General features: G+C 40.4%; 1 protein-coding gene across 3 annotated transcripts; it reads right to left on the bottom strand.

Moving 5' to 3' along the window:
• Positions 1–475: 475 nt before the first annotated feature.
• myb (v-myb avian myeloblastosis viral oncogene homolog) lies at positions 476–9,867 on the bottom strand. 3 transcript variants are annotated; one of them, XM_044329988.1, is made up of 16 exons: positions 9,686–9,867; positions 7,449–7,566; positions 7,241–7,312; positions 6,927–7,019; positions 5,759–5,979; positions 5,013–5,232; positions 4,830–4,898; positions 4,588–4,692; positions 3,807–4,076; positions 3,444–3,620; positions 3,060–3,178; positions 2,857–2,968; positions 2,653–2,748; positions 2,206–2,304; positions 1,958–2,041; positions 476–1,849 (listed from the first exon to the last, which is right to left on the bottom strand). In XM_044329988.1, exons 1-16 carry the CDS (start codon positions 9,706–9,708, stop codon positions 1,736–1,738), a joined length of 1,992 nt encoding a protein of 663 aa, XP_044185923.1. In that variant the 5' UTR covers positions 9,709–9,867; the 3' UTR covers positions 476–1,735. The 3 variants fall into 3 exon arrangements, with proteins under 3 accessions (XP_044185923.1, XP_044185921.1, XP_044185922.1); XM_044329986.1 differs by having other exon boundaries at positions 476–1,846; positions 9,686–9,802; XM_044329987.1 differs by lacking the exon at positions 3,444–3,620 and having other exon boundaries at positions 9,686–9,802.
• Between the last annotated feature and the right edge of the window lie 4,887 nt (positions 9,868–14,754).

Here is a 14,754-nt window from a genome sequence, read left to right as displayed (position 1 = left end):
GACTGCAAACCTTTGTATCTGTAGGATTGTGGGTACATGTGTGTGAGTGTGTGTGGGTGGGAGGTGAGGGTGGAGTATTTGAATACTACAGTCCTCATAAAAATTTGAATACTCAAGATAGGTTACACTTTGTAGACACTGGAGAGCAAATAATTCATTTACTTCAAATAGAGGAATTATCCAAGACAATAGAGGCTTCAGTGCTATTGACACTTGAAACTTAAACCACTGCAGGCTGTTTGGACTAAGGTTATGACTGATAAAAGCATATTTACAGCTTAAATATATGGAAATGTTTATTATCTCAGAGGGACTTGAGAAGGCTTCTGAATTGTGATCACTATTACATCTTCAACTTTATGTTATGTTCACTGAATAACCTATGTATCTACAAGTACCTAAGTTTGCTTATTTCCCTTCAAAACATACAAAAAAACACTGAACACAAGGCTGTAATAAAAACAACACACTTTATTTACTAGGCAGTATATAAAAGTATAAAAACATGAAAACTTGGCATGTATAAATGCTTTTATAAAATCATTTTTGCTCAAAAGCTAGTATAAAAAAGGCATTAACTGTATAAAAAAAGATTGTCTCCTAAGTGTTTGACATGGGCTACTGCAGTCTTAGTAAGAAAGCAACATGCTGATTGAATATGCATTATAAAACAGTACAAAACTATTCAAAGAAATGTGTAAAAAAACAACAACCATGCAAAAGTTTCGATTGGGCTTTTGTTTGTAGCATTATATAAAATATCAGTGTTTAGTACTCTCTCTTTTTTATGGAGAACATAACATTCAAGTGCAGCTTGATCTTACTCTTAATGGATGAAGCTCATGGTTTCAAACATATAAGCTAAATTCAGATTTTTTTTTAAACGTATAAATATACTGTGTATATACTTAAATTTTAACAAGTACAATGTTTGTTCATTGAATGTTTCACGTCACAGGACACTGTAAAGGCCAGACATAAATTCAAAGTTGAAATGAAAGCTCAATTTTCATGAAATAAAAAGGTGCCAATGTAGTAATCAGATAATACTAGTAAGGTTGGCCCCTTCTGTCGTGTAAAACATGACCATTCATAGTTGAATAAGAACAGACAGCAATTCTTGTTCAGTAGTTAAGTGTTAACATGAGGTGACCTAGACCAAACACTTGAAATTCTCAGTAGACCCATTATAGCCTATTAAAAAAAAAAAAAAGAAAAGAAAAAATAAAAGATTCATGACTGAAATACAGAGGTCAGTTTTCAATTCATTAATATGCCTTTGGATAATGCTAATAGGGCTTAAATACTTAACTTAAAACACTGCTCCATTGGCCAATTGTAAAAAATACAACAACAAAGTCATCATCAAAACGAAAGAAATAAATTAATCAACTTGTTCTTTATATTAATATCAAAATTCGTAATTAATAATACAGCCCAAATGCAAATTATATAGCTACCTTTTCCCATTTATAATACAACATTGATAATAATACATCGACAGGACCAAAAGAGATAGGACGTACATTTATAAAAGCCCAAATGCAAATTCTATATAAAAGATTTCAAAAACAAAAAAAGACAGTCTTTGGTTGGTTGAAATCCAACAAGTGTGAGTGTAAAAACACCGATGGCATAGAGCCTCTCCCAACTGTTGTACCACAACAAATATGAAACCCGTGGGTTTTCCCAGCGCAGGGAATGTTGATGTTTCCAGATCAACGTGTGTCTCTGTCTACATGACCAGTGTCCTCGTAGGATAAGTGTTGATGTACTTGTGGCTCTGCTCTGAGGCCAAAACGTGCTCCTCTGTTTTCCCACAGGTCACCTGCTCCCAGGAACTGAGCTGCTGTTGGTGAGAGAAAGACAGGATGATGAATTTTCATGGTTAAGACGAAAAAGAAAGGATTCAATTTAGATAAATACATGCATACAAACAAACATATACTATACACACCTGTAGAGGGCTGCCCATGGTCCTGCGAGGGATGTGGTAAGTTTTGTGTCCATCTTCGCTCAATAATGAGCTAGTAATTAAGTCCTGAACAAAAAAAAAAATGCAAAAACGTATTAACAACAGAACAGCTCAGGAAGCAGAAGAGGGGATGTCCTTAAAATATTCTAAGGATTCTTGTAAGTAATTAAAGACAGCTACACATTAGAGAACATATGAACTATAAGGTCAAAGGTCAAATGTCAGCTTACAGGTACTTCCTGTGCAGGGCCGCTGGGGGAGAAGAGCTGTGTGAAAAGGCCTTGTCCTTCCCACTGCATACACAGGCTTCTCTCACATGGGGACTCCACCTTTGACAAAACCCGCAAAACCAATCAAGGTCACACAATGTACATAATTATCGGGAGTCATGCAAACACGGCTACTTGCAAACAGATAGCCACAAACAATACTACTGATCTCTCTTAACTACAGTGACTTCAAAGGATTCACAAAATAGACAATGATTGTGTTACAAAACTGAAAAACATTTAGCCACATTTTTTTTAATCAAAATTGTAAACTGAAAGTAAATTCCACTTTTCACCTTTGCTTTCTCGACATAAAAACGAAAAGTTCTTTTGTCGGTCTCACAGACACATTTGTCTGTGTGGTTTTTGCATATGTGTATGTACTTATATTGAAAAAGTGGAAAGTACCTCTTGCTTTATCTTCTTGAGAGGAGGCTGCTCGATGGCACACTCCATAGGCTCCTGCTTAATGGACTCAACCATCTGCTGATCCAAAGGGGGGTTCTGGAAAAGACACAAATACCCCAAGTGAGTCACGTGGACACTATAACAAGCACGACAGTGGTAAACAAGACAAATTCAAGACTCAGATATTTCTAAGGTCATGCTCACCAGTAGTTTGAGTCCATACTTGGCCTCCTGCAGGGCCAGGGCTGACCTGAAAGGTGTGGGTGTGCAGGGAGAGGACTCCAGGATTGAACGACGAATGTTTGGAGTTCTGAACCTGAGAGAGAGAAACAGAGACGGTTGTTTGTAAAGCATGATTTAACACAAATCTGCATAATGAAACAGATTAAAAAAGTAGAGCCACTCACATTTCATTCTCTTTCTGAGGCCTGACAGTGTGGTCGATCAGAGGCTTAGAGTCTACAGGCGAGCTCATTGGTAAACTGTCGCTGTCGGAGTGTTCTGGGCTCACTGACGGGTTGAAAAACTGCGAGACAAAAGGAAGGAGACTAATCAGTCAAAGTGGCAGACAGGTTTTAAGCAGTAACGATGTGGTAGATTGTGGGAGCACATTACAGAAATGGAGAGGAAAAGAGAAAAGACATGCTATAAATTAAACGATTCAAGTAAAACAAATGGATGGAGGAGAAACGACAGGAGAAACACTAGCTCTGAATGATTAGTTATTGATGTCATCAGATGGCAAGTTGGTGATTGGATGGATTCTGATCGCACGCAGCTACTTTAACTACCTGTGAGGGTGAAAAGGGTAGGTTTCTGACTGACGAGGGCTTGGGAGTTGAGCAGATGACACCAGCCCATGCTCCGTGAGCCGTTCTTGAGCCCTGATTGGGCAAGACCCTGTCTGTTCTGAAAACGTTCCTATCCGAGAACCCGCTGGTACTGGCCTCACCCACTGAGGCGAGGCGCTGGGGAAAGGGTAGGAAAATATGGGTCAAGGCCCACCACTAAACAAAATCTATGTTGCTAATTGCTAAGCTATGTTTTTTTCATCTGGTCACAGTTGGTCATGTCACACAAAAAGGAACAAAATGTGTTGTTCACATATAGTCCGAGGACATAACATATTTTTGATATGTAACGCAGATACTTACTGATTCAAAGAACTCTGATTCCATGAACTCTGGAATAGTATTTGAGAAAGTTGGACTGCTGTGGTGGCTGTTGCTGTTGTTGTTGTTGTTATTATTGCTGACATTGTTGCTGTGGGCACGTGTTGCAGAGGCGCTCTCCTCAGGTAGGCAGCTCTGATCAAGAGGCAGGGCAGGGGCGGCTGCTTGGTGATGAGGTAACGACATAGCCACACCCTCTGAGCTGTTGGTCAGAGAGCACTGGCTGGCCCAGTTCGTATAGGGCAAGTTCATCTGTGTAAGAAAGGGATATTAATCAGGAAGGCTAGAAATAACTGCCAAAGAACAATCATGTGTGAAAGCACTCAAGAGTGAGAAAAAGTGTCAAACAAGCATAAGAAAGAAAATGCAAGGCTGACAATAAGGGATGATGTGTAAAAACTGAACAAATGAGAAAAAGAGAAGGAGAAAGGGAACTTTAACATAAAGCTAGCAGCAGGGTGGCATTAGTGTTGGGTTGCACAAGGGGTCATGCAGATGCAGACACACACTAATGGTGAGATAAGGTGCTATTTCATCACTTTTGCAGAAACAGGCCCCCCAGATGTTTCCTCCTTCTTATTCACACCAGATCCAACCACTGTCCTTAAAGCCAGGGTCGACCCACATTGACATAAATTGTGCTGTCACACTCACACTCACACTCCCCCCCACCCACACTTACAGACACACACACACACACACACACACACACACACACACACACACACACACACACACACACACACACACACACACGACTCACTGGTAGTGATGGCTGGCCTCTAAGCTCATTCTCTGTTGACATAAGCAGCAGTTCGATCTCTTTCACCCTCTGCTCCTTCTCAGGGTCCTCCTCACTATAGTGTCTCTGAAAGTAGAAAAAGAAAGCAGGAGGGCAGATATTAGTGCTAATTCAACCTTGTTCAACAACGTATTACTGTTTCCTCCCTATAGTGATCAGTTACACTGTGTTTACTTGCTTTTTTTTTTTTTTTTTTTTTTTACCTGTATAGCAGCTGTTCCATGCTGGGGAATGTTCACGATGTTTAAATGCAAGGCCATGGGGAAGGGCACCTGTTACGCAAATCAGAAACAACAATCCACATCAAATAAAGAATTTTTTTTTGCAGCTGCACAATCATTAGCATTTAGTTTTCCTTCCAACATCCCAAATTTTAGTCCACTCACTCTGTGTGTGTCATGAATGTAGCTGTAGTTGAGTGGTGACAGCTGCGCGTGATTGGGCGAGTGGTGGGGGAAACCCATAATATGATTGGTGGTCTTGACGTAGCCGTGGCTGATGGAGTGTGAGGAGTTGTTGTTCTTTGACGTGTTCTGAAGATAGCCTTCCTGTTCCACCTTCCGCCTCATGGTGGAGTTCCAGTGGTTCTTTATGGCATTGTCGGTCCTGCATGGCATGAATGACACGTATTATTAAAGGTTATCTGTCATAAAACACATCCTCACACCCATAAGCATGCAAAGACATCCTGGACCTCTAGTGGTACTTGATAGCACTATCAATACACAGGCACACACAGATGCCGACACAGATAGTCTCACACACACAACTTTGATAATGTTATCAGCACAGGGCAATTACAATCATGTCAAAACTACAGTATCTTTTCTTCTCTCAATCCCATTGTCATTTGATTCTATGCCTTTCTCTGTCCTGACATTGTCTTTTAACCTCTTTCTTCTCTTTCTTACTTTCTGTATTTACACGTCCATCTTCTCTCATGTATTGTGATCACTTCATCTCTTTCCTCATTTATTTCTTCTCTTTTCATCCCTCCTTCAGTGGCCTCCCCTATATTTCACCCTCTCAACCGCAACATTGCACATCCAACCAACAAGGGTTCAGTGATTTCTCTTGCTTCTCTTTTTACACCTCCTTTTCATTCTCTTTTTCTCTTCCATGTCTGCCTCACCTGCCAGGGAGCAGCTTAGCGATTTCAGCCCAACGGTTGCCCAGCTTCTCGTGTGCCTGGTAGATGATTCGGTCCTCCTCCTCGGTCCATGAAGTCTTCTTCACCTCTGGGTTCAGGTGGTTGTGCCAGCGCTCGCGGCACTGCTTGCCGATACGCCCCTTCAGGTGCTTGGCTATCACCGACCAGCGCTTGGCTCCGTACTTCTGAACCAGCTCTATCACCTGGGGTAAATGTGTGTTTTTGTGTGCATGGGAAAGAGAAAGAGGAAAGATGACAGGGGAGAAGGAAGAGCGTTGAAAAAGGAAGAGAAATGAATAGTAGTGGAGGGGCATGAGAAAAGAGGAAGGAAGGAGCAATAACAGGGAGGAGAGGGAGAAGTAGAGGGGTACAGAGTAAGATAAATAACAAGGTGAAGAGATGAAAGCCAAATGTGGTGTAGAATAGATAGGATATGACAAAATAAGAGAGAGAAATTGACAAAGAAAAACAATTAGTCATCCATAAAAATCCCAGATATTCCTACATTGTGTTAGTGAATGCTTCTCCTCTGCTTTCCTCACTCCTTCCCTTTTTTCTTTATCTTTTAACTTGTATAGGTGATTGAGAACACCTGCTGGAGAGCAGTGAGGGAGTTTCCAGTGGAACGTTAGCTACTCTGCTAATCATTACAGTGGCATCTGGGTGGAAATATAACTCCTTTGGACAAGTTCAATAAACACCTCACAGGGTTTAAGAGACTACACATGTTGTGTAACAGCAACTTTTTGGGAAACTAAAAATGTGCAACAGCAGCCAAGACGTTGCTACAGAATAGTTGCTTTAATCACACAGGAACACAAAGTAATTGTTTTTTTTTACGCTGGATGACACTTGATTGCCAGTTTCCTGTGAGTAGTATCGAAATACATTACTCCAAAAAAACTCATGTAACACAGCCCTAACAGCGTTAAAGGCCATTATTGATAGTTCTTTAGGACTGAAACATCTTCATGTATTATGAGGATGTAATTAAATTAATAGAACTAACTTACTCAATGTTTCTAGGCTGTGCTATATTAAAAGTGGCTCTGTATTGCTATGTGAAGGTATGCAAAACCAAATGTGGTTCAATCATTGTTTCATCATCATCATTTTATTTTAAGGGTTTCTAAAGTAAGGCTGTTCTTACCCTCTGGTCCTCCTCTTTAGTCCACGGCCCTTTGATGAGTTCTGGGTTGAGAACCTTCTGCCACCTGTGCTGACATTGCACATCTGTACGATTCTGGTGTGTTAGAGAGCGAGGGCATTAGTTATCATCCTTACACTATGAGAGGTTATACATAACATGCATACAAATCATCAGACCTTAGATTTGCTAATGCTAGGAATACCAAAAATAAAATTTTGCTAAAAGAATATGGTTCATGCGTGTGTGTGCACAGGTGTATGCGTTTGTGTAAGCATACAAGCATGTGTATGTTTACCCACAGGCCTACTACTTACAGTTAGTAAGCTAGCAATGAGTTTCCAGTCCTCTGATCCATGATGCTCTACAAGTTTCTTCAACTTCTCATCCTGAAAAAGACAATACACATTGCAATCTGTCAGATAAAGGTTCCCTGGTTCCTGGGAAGTGATCTCTCCTGAGACAATATTTTTTATTGAGGGCTTTGAATTGTTTAGGCAAGGGTGTGTGTGTGTGTGTTTGTACCTCTTCACGTGTCCAGCGTGTTTTTCCAAGGTGGCGTTTCCCTGCCTTTGCCAGTGCTCCATCGTAATCATGTTCGTACATCTCGGTTTCCTCCTCATCCTCCTCACTACTGTAAACACTGCACACAGAGAGGACAGACACATTTTAAATTAGAGGCGGTGGTTGTGTGAAAAAGAATGGTGTAAGATAACAGAAAGGTCAATAACAGCACAATAAGTACCTGTCTATTTTCAAACAACTCCCTAATCATCTCTTTACAGAGTGCATAAAGAACTCAGCCCACTCTTTAACTCATCAGGTGTCAACACAGACAGAACCAGTCATTCTTGAAGGTTTGGGTGCAGGCTTTTAGCCAAGACACCCACAAGGGGAGAGAGAAAAAAAAAGAGAGAGAGAAGAACAGCAAGTGGGAGGGAGGGAGGGAGGGGGATGGATGGATGAACAGGTTCCAATGTTTTTGGTTTCCACAGATACTGGGATTGGCACATGCGATCATAATTTCGTGACCCTGGCGTGTTCAGACCTGCACTTGCATTGTACAGCACACAACACACACACACACACACACACGGACACACACACACACACTGACGCTGAGTGGTTGGTTAGCCAATCAGAATGCAGAACGCGGACAACGTGGAGGGTACTTTGGTGTCATACAGAGCAACAGGTGAACAGCAACCCCACTGAGGTGTGTGTATGTGTGTTCTTGCACAAGAGGATATTTACAGTTAATTATCTTCCTTATTTCTGTCCATTTACCTAAACGCATGACTTCTTGATTACCATCTATACAGAGAAACACGCACAAAAGGGGGATTGTATTGCAGTCAGTTTGTTTTAAGCATATCAATATAACAGACTAATTTCTGTCAGTTGTATGAAAAAAGCTAATTTCCCATTTTAATCATTAAACCTCTCTCATGCTTTTCAGAGAAACAGGAAAAAATAAGACACCGAATAAGAAAAAAGATAGCAAAGAATTTACTTGCACAAACAAGCAAACGAACGAGAACGAATACACCAAACCCAACTCATCTTGAGAATGATGAATCAACTGAAACTGTTTAATGCTGATCACGGCCCTTATCTCAATCAGCGGGATAGTTTTGTAACAAGTGAACTGGCGTGGCACCTTCAGCTTATCTGCCTAAAACCATGAGAATAAACCAATAACACACTGGAAAAAAAAAAACCTGACGCACGAAGTTTATGCAATGCGTAAAGTAACCAGATGCTTTTCAGGGAAAACTGGTGCCGACCGATGAAATCCAGAAAGTCTACAAAAAGTTGAGCTGGGTGAGAGTGAGTGAGACTTCAAGTTGTGGCGATTTGTGTGTCAAAACAAGAGATATACAAAAAAAAAAGTAGCCTCCCCTTGAGACAAGTGCACATAGAGCACGCTGCGAAAGCGCAGTTTCCAAAATAACAGTGAGCGCCCCTCGGTCACAGAGATGCTGCGGCGTTATTCAGGGTGTACGCAGGTTTCAAAAAGCCGGTTTTAAAATGACCTTTACGTTATAAGACCCAGTTTGCACGTTAAACAATCGTGAAAATGAAAACATCTGCGTGGCTGACTGTGGTGAGGGCTCCCAGAAAAGCCAAGCGCAATACATTGAAAACATTTCCAAAAGCTACCAAAACTAAATTTAGCCTATGAAACTGTTTGTTGCAAAACATTTAAGTCTATGAGAGCGTTAAGACAGAGGTAGATAGACGGCATGCTGCATAGTGTTTGATTTTGTATTATTAAAGAGTCCTATTAAAACCAATGTCCACGCAACGTCTTGTGCACGACGTGGCACGCGCCTGTCGTGTGTGTGAGTGTGTGTGTGAGCGTATGTGTGCGTGTGGTTTAAAACAGACAGACAGAGAGGGAGAGGGAGCTCTACCCCTTTCTCTCTCTCACCACTGACAGCAGCGCGAGGAGCGCACATGCCAGATGACCACCACCTGTCATGAGCGCGCGAGCGAAACAACCACACCACTACCCGGCCACAAAACAAAACTGTTCACAAAACACACAAAAAGGAGAATACAAAATCTAAAGAGTTCATGAATTAAAACATAAACTCTTGTCAATAAGATGCTTCATGAACCGCTCAGCCTCGCGCAGTATCTCACAGAAGTTATACTTAACACAAGAGACAGAAGTGTAAGCTAACTACTAATTACATGCACTTACAGAAAAAAAGAAAATGGGAAAATTGGGGAGTAAAAGGTCTGTGTGAGCTTACCTGTTTCTCGGCCGCCGAGCCATGTTAATATGTGAAGAGCGGCTCGCAGGTTGCGCTGAGCACGTACTTTCGCTATCTGTGCTGGGTTCGTTCTCCCGGCGAGGAGGCAGGTTGACATTAATTTTAACTATAGCAGCCCCTTCTGCAGCTCCTCCCTTCGGATCCCGGTAAATTTGGCGCTCCTGACAAGCAGAGCCTACTGCGCATGTCTTGTAAATGTCCACTTCAAATGCCGTCCGACGTTTTGTAAATACGACTTGGGAAAAGTCTGAATTTTTAATTGACGTCCGGGAAAGCGATATCAATTACAACATTGTGTTAATGTATCTTCATAAAATATATTATGTTATACTTTTTTCCCTTTAAAGAGACTCCCTCCACCTAAATCGTTTTACACTGCCTTGAAAGATCTACACCATAAAATTGCATAATATAACTGTGAGGATCAAATGGTGATTGAATAATATAGGCACTCACTGCAAATATAATATGATATATTGGTGCCTTCAAGAATTGCGCTATACCGAGCTACCGTATGACATAGATGTTTTCTAAATTACGAGGCGTCCCTGACTGCACCAGTACAATGTATTCTGTAGACTTGTTAAAGGCGCGTTTTGACTGGCCGTCCGCGCTAAACGCTTTTCTTGTCAACAAATTTAGAGAGTTACTTCTTCTCTGGTGAAAAGGAGAAGGAAACTAATGCATTTGAACGAAGTAAACAATTGCGGATTGGGATTAGGCGTGCGGGGAACGCGAAGTTGCAAACGTTTTCTATGCTCGGCAACCTGTTTCCAGAGTGCCTGCTACAGATACAGATGTTTCTCAGTGATAAAAACCTGAAAAAAAACAACCTTCTGTGCTCGCCTAGACAAAGAAGCTTAAAATAATGCAGTCAGTGCCACTTTTTGGGGACTGTGGGCTTAGTACGGGGGACTGTGGGCATGAAACTGCCTATAAATCGCACCAGGCAGCATTACTGTACTCCTCACTTGTTATGTATGTTTCTCTTGTCAAAGATGAGTAATAACTTCATGTTTCTTTATTCGCTGTATTGCATAACTTCTTTTTATATTAGAATTATTCCTTGTTAATTTATTTGCATGGGCACAGTCCATGTATTATGATTATTATTTTGTTTTGGTTGCAGTGGTCACCTCCCTCCCTGCACCAGAGCTGTCTTCACTCAGCCATTCATTACAGGGAGGAGGGGGGTTAATGCTTTATTTGTATAAATGTGTCTTCTCATTGTATTAGTTCCTCCATACGCGACCGTATTGTCCTGGTCACTTGTAATTACAATCACCCCAGACGAGCCTATTGTCCCAGGGCAGTCATCATAATAGTGGCCTGATAAAGGGCCACTATTATACACACATGGCCATGGACTGCAAATTTCACTATTTGATGCAACAGCGTGGACAGAGTGCTCAGTGAAGTGAAGCACAAGACATTTAGAAATATAAATATTTTTAAGATTGAATATGGGTTGATTTAAGTACAGCATGAAATCTAGCCTAGCCCAAACTACATATAAGAAATGTGTGTGTGTATTTTATTTTATTTTATTTGTACAGCCTAGTATTGCAAATATATTTCTTAGGTCAGAGGTTACATATGTAACATAGGAAACCTAGCACTGTTAATTTTAAGTGCTACTGTACCTGCAGGCTTGTGACACAATGTATCACATGGTTGCCTGGTTGCAGTCACCCATTGGCTTCAAATCCCATGGAGGTGTACACACCTGTGTACACAAACATTGCCATTTTCATTTTGCCTGAGGGGAGTGGTACGTCTAATCTATTCAAATCGAAAATTAATGATACAGAAGCTTTCGTGCAAGATTGCAAAATAAGATTCCCCACATAGAAGGAAAAATAGGCCAGTTAAAAGAGACACAGCACAAAAAGCAACTAAAAATATCAATAAGTTTCAGTGTTAACAACATAATTAACACTAGTAGTAGTAAAAGAAAGCAAGATAAATTAGATAAACAATACTTCATAATATGCAAATGAAATTCTGTCTCCTGAGGTATGTCTGTGTGTTTAAATGTTAAGTATGTCTGTAAATATGTCTATAGTTCTTTTCCTCATGTGCCCTAAATGTGACTTTTCCCTCGAGGGTAATATTAAAAACTACATCTTGATATCTGAAACCAAATTGAAGGAGGGAGCCAGAGTATGCAAATCCCACTATAGTAGGTTGAGCAGGAAGCCTGGGATCCATTGACTCTTAGCTGAGGACATTTGCATGAGCTCGATTGGACAGGTTAAGGGCGGGTATTGTGATGGCTGCCCCCTTTGAAAAGCATTGTGTGCACAGGTTGGTTCATTTGAATGATTTTTAATGACGGCCCCTGGGCTTGAGATATCATCCCACCAGGCTTTCAAATCTTGTGTTGGGAAGACCAAACATTATGTACTGTTAATTGTTTGTGCGTGTGTGTGTTTGTCAGTGTGGGTGTGTATGTAAAGGCCTGCATTTGAGAAGAATTGATCCCAAGTCAAACATGTAGTGAATGGGATCCTTAGTGGTTATGTGGTTAAATAAACCCATGTTGATTAATAATTGGTAATACATGTATATAAAAATGCTTTAGATTTCTACATTGTTCTGCATTTCTATACAGAAATCCAGCATTCATTATCCAGGAATGTTTTTTAGGAATACTTTATTACATCTACATGCTCACTGAATACACACTGTGGAGATAGTCAATCAAATACAAAAGTTTTTAGAATGATTCACTTGTGCTATTGATTTGAGTATAGAATTGTGTTTTTTATTACCTTTTAATTACTCAGCTTGTCCCACACACATCTACATTTAGAGATCTTTCCTGCGTTTTTTTTTTTTTAAATTGACTTTAGTTGTTTGGACCACCTGTCCAAGACTGCCAAGGGTGTAGGTTTTGCATTTTCTCTGGAGGTTAGTTCCAGTGAAAAACTCTTCCCATGATGCCTGGTGCCCTTGGCAAATTATGTAAAGCATTACCTCATACCCACTGCCAACTTTTGGGATGGACTCCTCCCCTCACCCACGTGCATGTAAGCTTTGTCTTCTACAATTACACCAGCATTAATCTGTTTTCAGATTTACATGCTGTTGTTGACAGATTTGCAATCGTCTTGCTTTCACTTGATTCCATAGATCCCATTCCCTTTGCCAGCAGCCATTTTGTGTACTTCTTAGAGTGGAATATACTTCAGTTACAGAGGAAAATGTCATAAATGCAAACCACAAACTTTATTAGTCATTCATTAATATAATTTTATAATCATTTAAACAAAGCGCCAATCCACTGATCCACTCATTCTTCTTGCAATCTGTCCATCCATCTGTTTAATCCATCTAATCTGCCCAGCTCTCTGAAATCTCTCTCGCCCGCCACTAATTCATTAATCAGACTTTCCGTGAACTCCCTGGCCACACTGGTTGCACATTTTTGACCAGAGAGTGCTTGAAAGGCATCCAAAGGAAACAAATGTTCAGATCTTGTATGGAGGTGAGAAAAATCACACCTCAGAATGGTTAGAGCACAAACGCATTCATGATTCATTTGATTCAATGTGACATAAAGCAGGCCAAAGGGCAAGGAAAAAAAAAAACCTTTTATATTTGCTATCATATGTTTTAAAGACTTGGTTTGAGTCAAAACTTTGTTTACAAGTTCTGAGATTTGAAAAGGCTATTTATAAAAAGCTGCAAAACAAATGTTATGTTGAGACTGGTTCAGACATTACTCTTCACTTAAGCAATATGTTCCATTTCCATTACATATCAGGTGCTGCTTGCTGCCTTTGGTTTTAAAGTGTCCTAGAAACATTTTAGTGATGCAAAGGATGAGTTCCCTCCCTGTCACCTGTGTGACCCTGTAAAATGAGCATGTTTGTGTCTGTTCATTTGTTAACATGTGTACAAGTTCCATGTTGTGCATGTGCAGTTGTTTATTTTGACAACTGTACATGTGCAACTAAGACTTCAAAACGCAGGAAGTGGAATCTTAGAGGGGAAACCTCCACCCACTTAGAGACACACACACACACACGGATACAGACACATACACATACACACACTCTTCACTAAAGGTAAAACTGTGCATAATAAATAATAAACACCTTGTCTAGCACCCCTTCCTGATATGAATGATCCCCCTCCTGTTCTTGCTAACCACTGTCAATTAAATCTGCTCATCGTCAAACTGCCAGTTGCAATATGAGCCATTCATTGTGAAAAGGTCTTTAGAATTACCTAAGCAGACGTCTGCCTTTATTCTGCTCTATTTATAGTCTGGGGAGACACGCCAAACCTCATATTTCATTTCACTGTGCAGATGTGCAAGCGTATACTTCACCTGCATCACTGATAGTATCAGATTATTGTTTGACATTTTCATCTTCTTCTCTTTCATCAGCACATAGGCTACTACAGATGAGGTCAGGACAACACAGTGTATCAGAAACCACACATGCATACACCTGCACGCATATTTGTGACTATTAAGTACATGCAAAGACTCAGTCATAGATAGCTTGTGAATGCACAATCACAAGCACACACAGGAGTAAACAACCATTTGTTTTCCCTTTGTCGAAGACAGGCTATAGGTTTCTTGTGGTATAAAGTTGGTAGGAAAAAGTGATGTCACTCATTGCACGAAGTGGGTTAGTAACCTCGCACTCTAACCATAGGGCATAACCTTTGACAAAAATGGTTTAGACATTCACACCCCAAGATAATAGGTGAGATTGAAAGTTGTATGTGTATTTTGTGCTGGCAGACTCCTTCTCTTAGTGCACTGCTCATGACCTCTTAAACTGAAATAATTTTCTCAAGGCTGTGCAAAGAGGAAGAAAACACTTTGCCATTTTGTCCTTGTTCATCTGCGATATTGTGCTTCCTCTTTCACAAAAATAAGTCCTAATTATCATTATTATGAATTGTTTCCCAGATTATAAAACAGCAACGTGTCTGACTGTTTGCAGGTAATATGCAACCATAATAACTGTTATCATAATTTATCAAAATTGCCACTACCATCATCTTCATCATCCATCTCATAA

This window comes from Thunnus albacares, chromosome 16, assembly GCF_914725855.1.
Source record: "Thunnus albacares chromosome 16, fThuAlb1.1, whole genome shotgun sequence".
NCBI lineage: Eukaryota > Metazoa > Chordata > Actinopteri > Scombriformes > Scombridae > Thunnus > Thunnus albacares.
The sequence above is the reverse complement of the archived record's forward strand: the minus strand, read 5'-3'. Positions and strand labels throughout refer to the sequence as shown.